Here is a 16813-nt window from a genome sequence, read left to right as displayed (position 1 = left end):
TACAAGTACATAACTTTACAGTATATAACTTGGAAAACCATCGCAGCATGAATTTCGTTTGGAATGAGACTGAGGCAGACCTTGATTCATCTGTATTCACTACGTGTTTAATAAAACATCTAGAACAATATTTGACCTTTGAAAAGAAAAATGTTATAATATTCTCGGACGGCTGTGGTTATCAGAATAGGAATGTCGTCCTTGCGAATGGTTTATCGGTTTTAGCTTCCAAGTATGAAGTCGAGATTGAGCAAAAATTTCTAGAAAGAGGCCACACTCAGATGGAGTGTGACTTTACCCACAGTCTTATTGAACGAAGACTAAAAAATCGGCAAATATTCCTACCCTCAGACTATATTTCGGTAATATCAGAAGCCAGGAAGAAGCATGCACCTTTGGAAGTATCCTATCTCACCCACACTTTTTTTCTAAACTACAATGACTCTAAAAACTTTCGCTACAGCTCAATTCGTCCAGGTAAATCAAAAGGAGATTTGGTAACAGATCTTAGAGGCTTAAAATACCTACCAAATGGGGATATATTATACAAAGTGGCCCATGATCAAAAATGTGAACTCCTTCCTCAGAGAAAGAACACCGTCAATCACGATTTGGTTTACGATCAACTTTATTCGAATAGATTAAAAATAACCACAAAGAAATGGAAGGACCTTCAAGATCTAAAGTCTGTATTACCTGCAGATGTGCACTACTTCTATGATACGCTGCCTCACGAAGACTTAATCACCAAAGACAATAACAAAAATCAAAAAAATAAAGCCAAGATTTAAACTTATTATTTAGTTATTTTATTTTAATTATTTCTAAAAATGTTAACTGTAACGTTGTTTAAATGGTATTCGCTTAGTTTACTACATTTTATTTAAAGTAAATACACATTTGTATCTGTTTTTATTTGAAATTAATAAAAATAAAAAAATAAGGATTATGATTTAAAATGACGTAAACCACACTTTTATGAGAACATCTTGAGTTATAATAACTTACTACATTTTCTAAGAGTTCGATATACTCGTAAGCCGCCATGACGTTACAATATGTCGTATCCCTTAGAACCCTGATCAAAATTAAACAAATTTATATTTTTACAATAAACTCACTTAGTAGCCATTACATAATTATTTATTTAAGAAAACATTACACAAGCAATCTTTTATAATTATGCTATACATTTTTTGTGCCTCTTGTAAAATTTTCTAAAATTGGGTTACGACCTATCAGCATTAGGGTATCGATATATCTATCATATTATCTAAATTTAGCTTACCTGTTTACAATTAATTATACCAGGTTGTCTTATTTTCTGACCAGTCTTTTATTTTTAAATGATGGGTATAGTGCCTGCAGTTGGACCTGGTGATGCTACTCAGATATTTCGTATTGTACACAAAAACCTCCTTTGCAGCTCTGATTACTAACAGAGTTTGATTTTTTTTTGTCTTTTGATAATATATGGTTTACTAATTATTTATTGCATAAAAATATGCATTTATGTTTGTTTTATAAGAGCACTAGTCTAGCTGATTTGATCATGGGTTCTTTACGATTCTAACATACTAACTAGTTTGTAGAAAATTGTTTTATATTCCTAGCCGCATCATCTTAACCATTTTCTGTCGGATTTTGTTATTTCATTATCGACTTTATTTTTCCTTTTGTTTTCATTACTAATATCTGCCTTATGTCCCTTTTGTCATAACCAGCAACAGCAACAGCCAAGTCGATTCTTCTTCTCTTCTTAAAGTGCCTATCCGTTCCGGATGTTGGCGATCATCACGGCTATCTTTACTTTGTTTATTGCAGCGCGGAACAGTTCAGTGTTAGTCGTGTTATACCACTTTCGTAAATTTTGAATCCAGGAAATGCGTCTTCTTCCCGGTCCTCTCTTACCATTTACCTTCCCTTGGAGAATCAGCTGGAGAAGGCCGTAACGTTCTTGATTTCCCATTACATGTCCTAGATATTCCAACTTTTTAGTTTTGAGGGTCATGAGAATTTCACATTCTTTCCCGATTCTACGCAGGACCTCCACATTAGTAACTCTGTCAACCCAGGATATACGTAAGATGCGCGTATAACACCACATTTTGAAAGCTTCGAGCCGATTCATAGATGCAACAGTCAGTGTCCACGCTTCCATTCCGTAGAGCAGAACTGTGAATATGTAGCAGTTCAATAGACGGCATTTTGTTTTTAATGATATGTCTCGACTGTTGAAAATGGTTCTCATTCTAACGAATGCTGCTTTTGCTTTTATTATTCGCTGTTTAATTTCTGTTGAGTGGTCCCATTGGCTATTTAAATTGGTGCCTAGATATGTATATTGCTCGACTCTTTCGATATTCTGTTGGTTGATTGTAAGTTGAGCGTTTAGTATTGGTTTTTTACTAATTGTCATAAATTTGGTTTTCTTTATGTTAAGAGCTAGTCCGTATCTGTTGCTGACTTCTGTTATGCGATTTGTTAATATCTGTAAGTCATTCAGATTATCGGCAAAAACTATATTGTCGGCAAAAACTATTCGATTGATTTCCTTAAATAACCATGTTTGCGACATAAGCTTTAGTTTGGGAGGTTGTGTTTTCATTCCTTTCCTTCTAATTTTGTGTTAGTGTGTGTAAGCGTCTATATTCTTTTGGTGTGTGTTTCTAAAAGGTGAGTTGAGCTTGATAACAGCTAAATAAGCTTTATTTTGTTAGTTTGCATAGTTTGTTTATTGGCTTAATTTTTTTTGTTTTTCCTGATTGCATGCTTATCTCTTCTGGTTGATTGTTTAAAGTAGTATGAGCGTAACAGGGGGGGGCGGCCCCCCCAACACAGGGCTAGAATGCCAAGATCAGATGGATAGTGGTGATAATTTTATTAATAATGCGACCAGTAATACCAATAACCTTAAAAAAGAGCCAGTTTTTTATTCACAAAACGATAATGGACCTTTTTTGGTATATGTGGAATCCACTGAAAAAGTGGGTTTCAATATTGGTAAATTTAACAATATTAAAATTGCTAGAGATATTTGCATTCAAAACCTAACTGATATTAAAAAAATTAATAACAAAGGCTTAAATAGAATCTCAGTAGAATTTGTTAACTTTCAAGCTGCAAATAATTTTGTAAAAAATAAAACTCTTCTTGATAAAGGCTATAAAATATTTATACCATTCAATTTTGTAACTTGTAAGGGATTAGTTAGGCAAATTGATGTCGAATTAGGAGAGAAAGAACTGTTAGAGTGCTGTAAAACAGACAGCTCAGCAGAAATTCTTCAAGTTAAGAGACTTAATCGTAAAATAGTTAAAAATAATGAAACTACATATGAACCTACTGGATCGGTTCTCTTTACATTTAAAGGAGTTTGTCTCCCCAAATCCATAAATGTATATAGATTGGAAAGACCTGTTTCTGTATATATTTCACCAGTAACTCAGTGTTTTAGATGTTTAAGGTATGGCCATACACGTACAAATTGTAAAGGCAAGGAGAGGTGCTTTACCTGTGCTGAAGAAAAAAAATCGGACGGGGAGGCTCACTCTTCTTGTGAAATTAAATGTTTTTATTGTAAAAACCCCCATAAATCAACCGATAAAACCTGTCCCGAGTATACAAGACAAAAAAATATCAAAGAGCTCATGTCTTTTGAAAATATAACCTTCTATGATGCTAGCGAAATAGTTAAAAAAAATTATTTGACACGTGATGAATTTGTATATCGCCCCTCCGAATTCCCTATCATTAAAAACTTTAATAGAACTGAAAAAACTCATGATAATAAAGATAACCTGATTCAACCTTCACAAAGACGTACACATCATGTAAGAACCGACCCTATCAAAAGATCTTTTCAACAAGTTGTGGCTGAAAACAATAAAAAAAAAAGAATAATTCACAAAGGCTATGATAAAAAGGCTCATAATGAAAATTTACTATTTCCCAACTCAAGATCTCAAAATGAAAACAACTCACCAAATTTCTCAAAAAAACTTGAAAACAATATAAATACACAGTTGCCTACTACTAGTGCAGTTCATATGTATAATTCACAAGAATCTCCTTCATCATATCCAGATGAAGTTAGATGTATTATTAATGCAATCTGGAATACTTCAGAAAATAATAAAAGAGTAATTAAAAACATACTCTTCAGTCAAAATTTTAATATGAATATAGACCCCGGTTCCCAATCGGACTCAGAGTCCTAAACAACCTTCTTTTCTTTTCAACTAGGTCAGATACAATTAAGTTAAAGATAATTTTTTGGAATCTAAGAAGCATAAATTCAAACAGGGGTAATTTAATTAGCTTAATTTACAACGAAAACCCTGATATTTTTTTAATAAATGAGTCTTGGCTAAAGGCCAATGACAATTTTAGGCTCAATTCATATAACATAGTTAGGCAGGATAGAGATGATGGGTATGGTGGGATAGTAACGTGCATTAGAAATAATATAATATTTAAGAAAATTAAATCTTTTTCTTCAGAACATATTCAATATATAATAATAGAAATAGGTAATCTACAAGTAATTAATTTTTATTGCAACTCACATATGCATATAAATAACAATATTTTAAATGATCTTATTTCCTTTAATCCTAAAAACATTATAATTATGGGAGATTTTAACTCTCATCATCCCTTATGGGATAAAGCTACACCCAACAAAGGAGGTAGAATAATTCATGATTTCCTATTTGATAATGATCTTGTGATTATGAACGATGGTTCACCAACACTATTTCAATTATCAACGGCAATACCAAGTGCAGTAGATTTGACTATGGTAAGTGGGAATCTAGCTATACAGGCTAATTGGGATACTATTAAAGATTGTGGTAACAGTGATCACTTTCCTGTACGTCTTTTACTTAATGATAATGGCAATTGTGAGGTATTCAACAACATGACTAGTCCTTATAAAATTAGAAACTTTAAAAAAGCTGACTGGGAAGCGTACCATAATAAAGTTTTCATGTACCTTCAAGATTTAGATTATAACTTAAGTTATGATCAACTAATGTATATTATTAACACAGTAGCTGATCAAGTAATTCCGTTTAAACAGGCCGGTATACATATTAAAAGGGGTAATGCCTGGTGGGATAATGATTGTACATCCTGGGTTAAGGAAAGGAAAAAAGCCATAGCAAATTTTAATAATGTTCCATCTATGGAAAATTATATATTAGCAAAAAAAACCATTGCATTAACTAAAAAAAAATTAAATAATAAAAAAAAAGAAAAGTTTAGGCTTTTTTGTGAAACTTTAAATAGGAACTCTAGCATGACTTATGTTTGGAACAAGATTAAGAAATTCAATAATAATAACTTCAAAACAGGAAGATTTAATCTTACTATTCCAGATAATCTTAAAATATCTATTTTAAATAAAATGTCAATCATAAATATAGATCCAAATTTTGTTCTTGACAATGTAGATGAAAATTTAAAGCCCTTTTCCATAAATGAATTAAACCTGGCCTTAAATAAAAAGAAATCATCTGCCCCTGGTATGGATGATATATCTTATGAAATGTTTCAATTTTTACCTTTCAAAGCTAAACAAATTCTTATTAATAGTTATAATAAAATTTTAATGGGTGGAGAAATACCAGCCGTATGGAAAACATTTAATATTATTAGTTTTTTAAAACCAAATAGGGATCCGACAAATCCAGAAAATTATAGACCAATTGTCCTGTCTTCATGTGGAGCCAAAATTCTAGAAATAATGATCAAGAATCGATTAGACTGGCAATTGGAACATAATTTAAAATTTTCAAATAATCAGACTGGATTTCGTAAAGGAAGAGGTATATATGACAACATAACATTCATCACATCTTACATTAACCTTGCATTTCAATCCTCTGAGTCAGTCATCGTAATTTTTTTAGACATAAAAGCTGCATACGATAATGTTGACATATATAAACTCTATAGTAAACTCAAAAACTTAGAAGTGCCTATCCGAATGTGTAACGTAATTCTCAATCTTCTGACAGAACGATCACTATATTGTAGGGGTAATGACGGCTCCTTCCTGGGTCCTGTACCAACAACCTCGGGTATACCACAGGGCTCCCCTCTGAGTACTATTTTATTCAATATTTACTTAAGGGATATTTTTGATTTAAATTTGGGAGAAGCATCTATCATAGGGTATGCTGATGATTTGGCAGTTATGATCAGAGGAAAAAGTGTAGCAGCCATGGTAAATAATATCAATAATGCTTTAAAGCACATAAATGCACACCTTCGTGAACACAACCTGTCACTTTCCATGGATAAATGTGAGGCAGTATGGTTCACTAGAGGGAGGAAACATACCATCCCACCCCCCGTACATATTAATAATGCAATCATTGCCTTTAAAAAAGAGGTTAAATATTTGGGTATTATACTGCAAGAAAACATGAAATGGTCACCACACATTACTAACATTACAAATAAAGCAAAAAAATCACTAAATGTATTAAGAGCACTGTGTAGGGTATGGTGGGGTGCAGATCCAAACACACTTTTGATCGCCTTCTCTGCTCTAGTCCAATCACATCTTGATTTTGGATCAATGTTTCTTAGACCATGTTCTAAGGCCGCTCTCAGTAAATTGGATGTGGTGTTTTATGAGGGATTGCGTATATGTATGGGATGTATGCGTTCCACACCCAGGGCTGCTCTTTTAGCAGAAGCATCTATATTAGATCTGGAACATAGAAGAAAACTACTGGCCCTTAAATTAATTTCAAAATTCTTAGTTGTAACAAATCATCCAACTATTCAATTTATCAACAACTTTCTATTAAAAATAATCCATAGACCGGAGTATTGGAATAAAGACAAAATACCATACCTAGTGGAAGCACTTCAACAGTATAGGCCCTATTTAAAGTTAATATATAGAGGTTCAAATTTTCCATGTTACGAAATTGATTTTCATATACTCAATAAACCTTTAAAGTCTTTTAACTGTAATTGTAAAAAAGGAGACATTATGTCAAGAATTAATTTTGAGGCCAAAACTAATAGTCTAAAATCTCAGTATACTTTCATTTTTTCTGATGCGTCAAAGAGGGACAACAGAGTTGGTTTTGGTATATTCATTCCATCCCTAAACTATAAATTTTCGTCACGTCTTCCCAACCATTTAAGTATTTACAAAGCAGAAATAATTGCCATACATGATGCAGTAAAAACTGCCATTAATAAAAAAATTAAAAATGTGATAATTTTCTCAGATTCACAGGGGGCTATAACAAAACTCTGTAATCCTTCTTTTGCAACAAATTCTGAATATTGGGTTCTTACGACAAAAAGGCTAATTGCTGCATCTAACATGAATGGTTATAATATCCAATTATCCTGGATACCAGGTCACTCAGGTATACCTGGGAATTCAGAGGCAGATAATTTGGCCAAAATTGGAACAGATCTTAATATTCCCAGAAAAATGGTATATGACATAAAAGACATTTTAAATTTCTTAAAACAGGATATTTTAAACATTTTTAAAGATAAATGGAGAATCTTAGTCTCATCCAGACATCGTGGGTATGCTAGAGTTCAATCAACATTCACCGATAAGACATGGTATGGCAATTTAAATTATAAAGATCGGAGACACATCACAACTATAATTAGAATGCGTACAGGTCATTGCCTGACTAATGCCCATCTTTTCAAAATTAATATAAAAGATGACCCTGCCTGTGAATGCGGCATGATAGAAAACCTGAATCACATATTTTTCGAGTGCCCTATTAACTATATTCCTAATTTGGACTTATATAAGTACTTTGTATCAAAAAAGAAAATATCACCATTATCCATGACTGACCTTCTATCCTCTCCGGAAGATGAAACTATAGAGATAATCATGCGTTTCATTAACATTAATAAAATCAAACTCTGAAGCTCAACTATCCAATTTCCCCGATATATCCTATAATCCTGCCTGTTTTAGTGCTTTGGTGTTGGCCTCTTATTCCATTTGTTGTAATATTAATTTGTCCTCCAATATTATTGCCGTAGATCAGATCAGATAATAAAATCAAACTCTGAAGCTCAACTATCCAATTTTCCCGATATTTCCTATAATCCTGCCTGTTTTAGTGCTTTGGTGTTGGCCTCTTATCCCATTTGTTGTAATATTAATTTGTCCTCCAATATTATTGCCGTAGATCAGAAAGCCGATACAATAATAGCGAAGTTATAAGCTATATAGAAACAAGAAAAGCGCCACCACGAGAAAAGCTGTAGTTCAGTGAAGTTTTCAGAGATTCCTGCATGGCCCAGAGCCAGACAAAGTGGGGTCTCACACAAATCGGGCTGGCAATTGCCTTGCAGCAAAGCCATCAATACAACAAGACAAGACAAGACATAACCATGTTTGAGAATAAAAAAGTCTTAGACAATTGTTTGCTGAATCAAGTAGTTTACAGATAATATATTTTTTGTATAATACATTATATTATTATTTCAGAGGCTGTACCATCACGTGCAACAAATCCAACGACAGGTTAGTAAAACTTGAATGTTTAATAATTAAGCATAAACATCACAAGAAATATAAAAAAAAATTAAAAACTAAATATATATATACATAGGGTAGAAGTTGGAGGTGTGGGACAAGGGAGGTGTTACACATTTCAAGTTTCCCACCTTTTATGTGAATTATCAGTTTTATACTTTACCAGATGTAGTACTGCTTGTAGCATTTTCTATTCCTTTGGTGTTGGAGAAGCACATGTGTTTAGTGTGATTAACAGGGAAAATTATCTACTTTTATCCTTGAAAGACAAGAATTTTACTTTGTAAATAAATTTTTCTGATTGTTATTATATTTCAAATCAACGCAAAAAACAAATATAATAATAGGATTTTATTAAAGTTTGTAAATTATGCAATATAAAACTCTGGAGCACCTTGAGGTTATGTTTGTTCACTGATGTATTGCTCCACTGGTAGAAATGGGACATCGCATGCGTGGAAGGTCTTAGACTTATATGGGACCCTCTTGTATTATTTTTAATTTGATATTATTTAATTTACTTTAATAGAAAAATAACCCTCTATTAAAGGCTTGCATTGTGGAGACCATACAACAGATTAAAGAACAGTTTAAGACGGGTGGCAAAGACATATCGTATTTCAAAATCTGCACTTCAACGCCATGTGAAGAAATTTGATGAAGCTCCCAACAAGAAATGCATTGTTTTTTGTTCTAATTTGACATGTGGTATGGTATACTCCGAAGAGGAAGAATTGGCTCTGGTTGAATACATCCTTGCTGCAAGTAGGATGCATTATGGTTTAACATTAGTTCAGGTCAGAATTCTAGCGTGGCAATGTACATGTGAATTAGGCAATTTGTGGAAAGTTATTCAAATAGCAGGTTATACAGGTTCAAAGGCTACAGGGAACGCCACAAAGAACTTTCGCTAAGGTATCCAGAAGCTGCAAGTTTGGATAGGGCAACAAGCTTCAACAAGACTAATGCCGATATGATCCTAAATGAATTGTAATATATCTTTGAGAAGTATAATATCAACCCAGATCGTAAATCCAATTGTGAAGAAACAGGAATAAGTACAGTCAATATTCCACCCAAGGTTGTGTCTAAGGGTAGTGAAAATCAAATAGGACAAGTGACATCGGCTGAAAGGATGGAGCAAATTACTGGTCTTTTTATAGTGAATGCAATAGGAAACGCTTTGCCACATGTATTTGTGTTTCCCAGAATCAGGTATAAGAAGTTTTCTTGAAAGTTTCACCTCCAGGATGTCAAGTGATATTTTTAAACAGAGTCTAGAATACATAATTAATCACACAAAATGCACTAAGGACAACCAATATTGTTAACTCTAGATAATCACGAAAGCCACGTGGGTTTAGAAGTGATAATAACAGCAAATGAACAGAGAATTATAATGTTAACATTTCCGCCACATTGTATCCACATAATTCTGCCCCTCGATGTGTAGGGCTTTGTCCCATTTAAAAGGTAATATAACAGATTTTGTAATGATTGGCTACTGAATCACAGATACAACCATAGCCATCTACTACATAGGTGATCTTGTGGAGCAAGATTGCCCTTTGGCTGTAACGCAGAAGAACTTTTTTCGGTTTTTGAAAAACTGTCTAATGTCTTTAGTATCTGAACACTCCTCTATCTGCATAGGCTACCGGTACTTCTGGCTCAGCAAGAATAGTCAGCAATTGAGCATACAGTCATTTCACATCATTCTTCAAAAGTTTCTTTTACATCTTTTAAAAAACCATTAAATTCTGAAGAACCTAACGTCACTTAAGAATCTACAATGCCAACGATAATCCTGATTACACCTGAACAAATCGGACCTTTTCCTAAAGCTGCGCAAAAGAAGCTAAAAGAGAAAGGAAGAGAGGCAGATGTAATATTTTGACTAGTACATCAGAGAAAGCACAAAGAGAGGCACAAAGATTGACTCTCGAGAGAGAAAGAAAGAAGTCTGGTAAATCAACTGCAGCCATCCCTAATCTCTTTAATAAGAAGAAAGTTTGTGAAGATTCGTATCTACGTCCGAGAAAGTACAAATTATATATCAATATATAGATGATGACCTAGAAATATCCCAATGTAAAATAATGAAAAGTTTCTATCATGTTGAAAAATAACATTTATTACATCCTGTTTCTAATCTCCATAGTAGTGTCCCAATCCTCCTAATGGTTTGGATGTTATGGGACATTTGCAGCTCCTTATCCTATCCGTGGTACTTCATGTTAAAGAATACTTATATCAGCTATTTTTTTTTAATTTGCGTAGGACAAAGACAGACGAGGAGGAAATAAATAATGTTTTAAAAATATTATTCAAAAAGTGTCCCAAACCTCCTTTTTCTCCCCTATATATATATATATATATATATATATATATATATATATATATATATATATATATATATAAACATATACATATGAATACTTTTATATTCCAGAAAGTACGCGGGCTTCAACAGCAACCACAACTACCACTGGTAAGTCGACTTCTTCTGAATATAAAAATGTAATAAAATAAAACATTTGAATAGCATTCCAGGTATCAGGGATCCATAGCTGAAATTTGTCCACTACTGTTATCTATTTTGTCTCTCATGACAGTCGTCTTCCAATTTGTAACCTACTCTTTTTTGATCATGTTTACAGCACCTCTAAACGTAGTTTTTTTGCACTGTTTTTCATAATCGTTCTCTTTTTTTCGCTTCACCTCTCAGAAACGTATTGTTTTACCTATCTTGCATATATCATTTTTAACAGTTTTCCGATGTCTTTTTGTCCCATAAATATGTTTAACTTCTGCGTATATATTCATCTGCGTCTTCGTCCCAGACTATAAATCATTCTCCTTTCATTCGAAATTCTTTTCTCTTTTAATGTGTTTTAAAATTTTTTAAAGTTTTTAAAATTAATATCTTTTAATGTGTTTTTCGTTTCAATTGTGCTTTATTTCGAAGATTTCATTCTCTCAAAGTAATTTAGTTAGTTTATGTATGCCAGTATTCAATGTGTTCCCAAATGCTTGTGAAATATTATGAAAATTGATAAATATATTACTAATCTGTTTCTATTAAACAATCCTATCGATTAGATCTATCATGGAGTGATTATTCCTTTCAGAAATGGCTTCAAAAATCAAATAAACTGTGCCTCACTGTAATCTATTACTCACTAGAATCATCATCACTCAAAACATTGAATCCGTCTATCATTGTTACGCTGTTTCTGCTTCGTTTCTTGTATTGCCAACAAGTTTAAATTATATTTTTTCCTCATTCTCACCACGTGTTTTAATGTATCAGTTTCAAAAGTCCTTTCTATATATATTGTTCCGATTGGCACTCTCTTCTACTAACATATTTTATATTTTAACCAAAAAGATACTCTTTTTAATTTGATGGGTAATTTAATTCCTTTTATTGGGTTCTGTTTATTTAAAGTTTTTCTGTTTTCTCTCCTAGCTTATTTTGATTTTTTTTTCTCATGTTTTTTTCTCAACCTTTTAATCTTTGGCTATTCTTACATAACCTTTGTTTTCCTCTGTACTATCCAATAGTAGCAGACGGATTTGGCTTGCTATACACTAATGATACAACTTTACTTAAACTAAGCGAACTGGATACTCCATTGAGATAGAAATTTCGGGTTTATATATTTAACCATTCCACACGTTTCCACCTTTATAATATCGATTTAAAATTGTTTGTTGCATCGTACAGGTCCAGTAGATCCAACCTGCCCAGCATCGTCGGGAATTTCAAAATTCGTTTATCCAGACGATTGCAGCAAATATTATGAATGTAACAACGGAAAGAAGTCGTTAAAGAACTGTCCAGAAAATTTGTACTTTAATCCCGTAACGCTTGCGTGTGATTATATGGATAGTGTAGACTGCAGTAAGTAATAATTTTCGTTTCGTATTTTATTTCTTACTTATACGTTATATATTACCTCATATTTTCTCTTTTAGAGTCCGTGCCATCTTCCACTGCAGCGCCAGTTACCCGTAAGTAACAATAATTCTTTCAAAAATACATTGAGTCTAAAATTCCTATATCTAAAATTTGCCCAGAAGAAAATCTTTGCGAAAAAAAATTAGGAAAGAAATATTTTAAGATTCAAATGAACTGATGATAAATCATTAATGAATTAATTCATTGATTTATACATTGATCCGTAAACACTATTAAATTTGTTCAGTAATACAAAAAGATGCAAGATTTATTTTTTCTACAAGTTTAAGAATAATTCAAGGTGAATATTATCTGGGCCAAAAGAATTTTTTTTCAGCTTTTGATAATTAAATCTTTTGATTATATTATTATTATGTAGAGTAGCTTTTGTAATTACTCGGTTCAAATTTTTTTAAAATCAGCAAAAAATTATTGCATTTACAAATATCACACTTGGAATGTCTCGGAATACGGGAATCGCTTAAAATACTCAATTCATTACACTTAATATGTACACTTAATTCATTTTCTCTTTTCATATTTTCTGCATCATCTTTGCTAATATAATTTAGTTCTTAATTAAATACTCCAATTACCTTCCTATTAAATTTAGGGAATATATTTGACCGCCTTATACATGTTCTTAATTGCCCTTAAATTAACTCTATAGGATTAAAAACTCAAAAAGAAGGAATAAATTTTAATACAGTGTGTTGTTGTTTTGTTGTTTTTTTTTGTATAAAAATCTTCGAAGCACAAATCATTTTACGAGGATAGATTGATATTAAACTAGCCTTTGATAGATGGCGCTACTTGATACCGAATTGGTTTCGGTGTTGACATTTCCAAAAAAATTCTTGGGGAGGCTAGGACCCACACAGGGTTGTAAAGCCAAAATGATGATGATGATGAATTGGTTGAACACCCACCGTATTCTCCAGATCTTGCCGCCAGCGATTTTTTCCTGTTTCCAAACCTAAAAAATTGCTCGGAGGACGCCGTTTCGCAACAAATGATGAAGTCGCGCTGAAACTTCGGCCTATTTTGAAGAGCTCGAGCAAAAGTACTATTCGGACGTCTTACTAAGTGTATCGAACTAAAAGGAGACTATATTGAGAAATAAATCGATTCAATTACAAAAAACTTGTTTTTTCTATCAAAGGCTAGTTTTATATCAATCCACCCTCGTACATTAAAAGCTTTGCAGTTCAGCTTTCTTTATAGATGTATTTGGTATCTTAGTGAGCTGCAATGTAAGCCCTTATATACTATTTGGCTCAAAGTTTTGGATCAGTGAGTTTTTTACACTAGAAAGTCGGAGTGGCCAATTTGGTCCATGTTGCGATTTAAAGTTATTGTAGTTTTTTTATTTGAGGCAATAATAATTTCACATTTTTTGACTATTATAATATTTTGATACAAAGCCTTATTTAACACAAAAAATATTGTTTATTGAAGTTATACTTCTATACGCGCGCTCCACGTTGAAAATTTGTATGGGAGTGAATCTGTGAAATCATTACATATGTAAGATAATGAGTAAGAGAGAGACAGAAAATATATTTTCTCTCTCTTCCTCTCTCGAATATAAAAATGTTCCTTTTGTATATATAATTTAATATTATATAAAGATATATATACATATAATATTATACATATAATAAAATATTTATTTATTAATACTATTATTTATGTGATATGTTTTGTATTATTTATTAAATGTTCATAATTATATTAGTCTTTTGTATTTCAAAATAATAATCTCAATAAATCACCGTATGATCCAGAACTGTCACTTTTGAAATATCTTTGTGTCATGTCCTCGGTAGTATAGTAGTCAGTATCCCCGCCTGTCACGCGGGAGACCGGGGTTCGATTCCCAGTCGGGGAGGACTTTTTTTATTAATATTATTACATTATTGTCATTTTTAAATACTTATGAATATTGCAGTTTAATTTGTATTGTATTATTATATTAATAACAAAATAAACAATGAATTTTACTGCAGAGTATGTGTAAAAAAATTTTTGCATTCAACTCCTTTCATACATATATGAAAATAAAAATATACATTTTCATCCAAATATTGATTCAATCCTTTATTGTTAGTAAGTTGTTATTAATTCTGTTTCTCTTTCTGCTATGTCTTACCTATAGAATTACATATGTAATGATTGTGCAGATTGACTCCCAAATAAATTTGTAACGGCGAATGCGTGTATAGAAGTTTAACTTCCACCGGCAGTCCCACTGGACTGCCACACCCGTTTTTTTTATTAAATGGTTTTTCTAACAAACCTACCATAGAAGTCTAAAGGGACCAAACTGGCACTGCGTCAGTTATTATCCTTTTCTCGAAAATACGACAATTCTTTCTTTTAGCTTCCTGTCGTATGGGTAAAACTATATTTATGTATGTTTATTTATTAGATTCTGCTAATTCTCGTTTCTGGAATATTGAAACACACCTTCATTTGTGAAAATTCAAGACGACTGTAAAGATGTCTCGACGTGGACTATAAGAAACTTGAACTCTTATACTGATACTAATCATCTACGCATAAGATAATGGAAAAATATTATGATAGATAACTACTTAACATGGATGAAATTGGTCAAAACATTGCAAAATAAATCAACAAGTCTTGTGGGTACTTTAAATCGCAACAGAAAGTAAATTCCTCTAAGCGCATAGCGTGAAAATAGAAAATTGTATGTTATCCATATATTCCAGAGCGATGAAAAAATAACACTTACTGCATACCAAAGAAATAGTCACAAAAATGTGCTTTTGTTGAGCTTGTTACATCAGTCAGTGGATGTTGCTGTCCAGAAAAACTTCCAGAAACAGTAAGTTTTTATAATCAAACCAAATATGGGGTTTATGTAGTGGACCAAATGGGGCGTCTTTATACTAAAAATGTTGCTTCAAGACGATGGCCTATGTACGTGTTTTATAACATTTTTGACTGACTTAAGAGCAACAAATGCATGGATTATTTATAAAGAAGTAACTGAAAGTAGACTCAGTCGTTGTGAGTTTATTCTTTAGCTGTGTGAAGAATTACGGGCTCCATATCTTGCCTCCCGAAATCTTGTACTACACACAGTAACACTTGTTTTACCAATAACCAATAATAAAGTAACAACACTGTTACTATCTAAAAACAAAAAAAATATCAGTTAAAAATATTTTGTAAAGGAAATCATACTTACATTAGTGCCACGGCTGTAACAAGGTTATGTATGGCAAATGCTAAAAACTGCAAACCGTATGGTATTAAAAATGTTTAAACTGTAAAACTAAAAAATAAAATCAGATTCTATCATGTAGAGTATATAAATTCTATAAACTGGGTTTTTATTGATTTAAGAACTTGGGGTCAAAATGATCCCTTTGAGCTTTTTATATAGATATGCTATGCCAATCAAAACCCATCACTCACTTTCTACGAAAATGTTTTATTTGCAGATATTTTTGATGTGCAAATGTTTGACCATCTGTCCATCTTTTCTTAACTGTATCATAGTTCATAATTTACATTTTGAGAACTATTTTCGAAGTGGAAATCTAAACGGCAAATAAACTTATTTTATAGTAAAATTGAGACTTAATCACAACGATAAGTTTCAATTGAACAAGCCTCGTAATATTAATGCATTGTTGTCAACATAAATGTTGCCAACGTAGCAAGCCAGAACAGCATTTACTAATATGATAACCTTGCTAAGCAACAGCAGCCTTAACTTAACGCTTTGATATCGCTTTATGGTGTAGAAAACTGGACCATAAAGGCCAACGTAATGAACCGATGTGATGAACCGATTGGAGGCGCTTGAAATGTGGGTATTTAGAAGACTACTTAAAATTTCCTGGACAGATCACACAACAAATGTCGAAGTTATAAATCGAATGGGCAGAGAACGAGAATTGCTGCCAATAATAAAAAGAAGAAAAACTGCTTATCTGAGTCATATATTTCGAAATTCCAAGTACCAGTTCTTAAAGATTATTATGAAAGGGAAGATAGAAGGATAACGGGGCATCGTAAGAAAGAAATACTCATGGCTTAAAAACATAAGGGATTGGACAAACCTCGATGCCCATGCACTCTTTAGAGCCACACAAGACCGAGAGGAGTATGCCAGAAGTGTCGCCAACATCCACTTATTGGATAGGGCACCATAAGAAGAAAGCAAACATAAAGTATTAGCACCAAAATAAAAAATGCTGTGGACGTCGCTGATTTGATCTTGAGTGATCTGTGTTGACTTTAAAGGATTTCTATATCTTCCT

At 32.5% G+C, this 16813-nt stretch overlaps 1 protein-coding gene across 5 annotated transcripts in view; it reads left to right on the top strand.

The window, feature by feature from the left end:
• The window catches only part of LOC140439134 (peritrophin-48-like), a 51818-nt gene that overhangs the window by 21760 nt on the left and 13245 nt on the right, over positions 1-16813 (top strand). For all 5 annotated transcript variants that reach the window (XM_072528849.1, XM_072528850.1, XM_072528848.1 and 2 more), the window contains 4 exons: positions 8504-8539; positions 11004-11042; positions 12282-12458; positions 12533-12568. In XM_072528849.1, the coding sequence (XP_072384950.1) occupies positions 8504-8539; positions 11004-11042; positions 12282-12458; positions 12533-12568 (288 nt within the window). The remainder of the gene's footprint in view (positions 1-8503; positions 8540-11003; positions 11043-12281; positions 12459-12532; positions 12569-16813) is intronic.

This window comes from Diabrotica undecimpunctata, chromosome 4 (genome assembly GCF_040954645.1).
Source record: "Diabrotica undecimpunctata isolate CICGRU chromosome 4, icDiaUnde3, whole genome shotgun sequence".
Lineage (NCBI taxonomy): Eukaryota > Metazoa > Arthropoda > Insecta > Coleoptera > Chrysomelidae > Diabrotica > Diabrotica undecimpunctata.
This window is presented reverse-complemented; position numbering and strand designations above follow the sequence as displayed.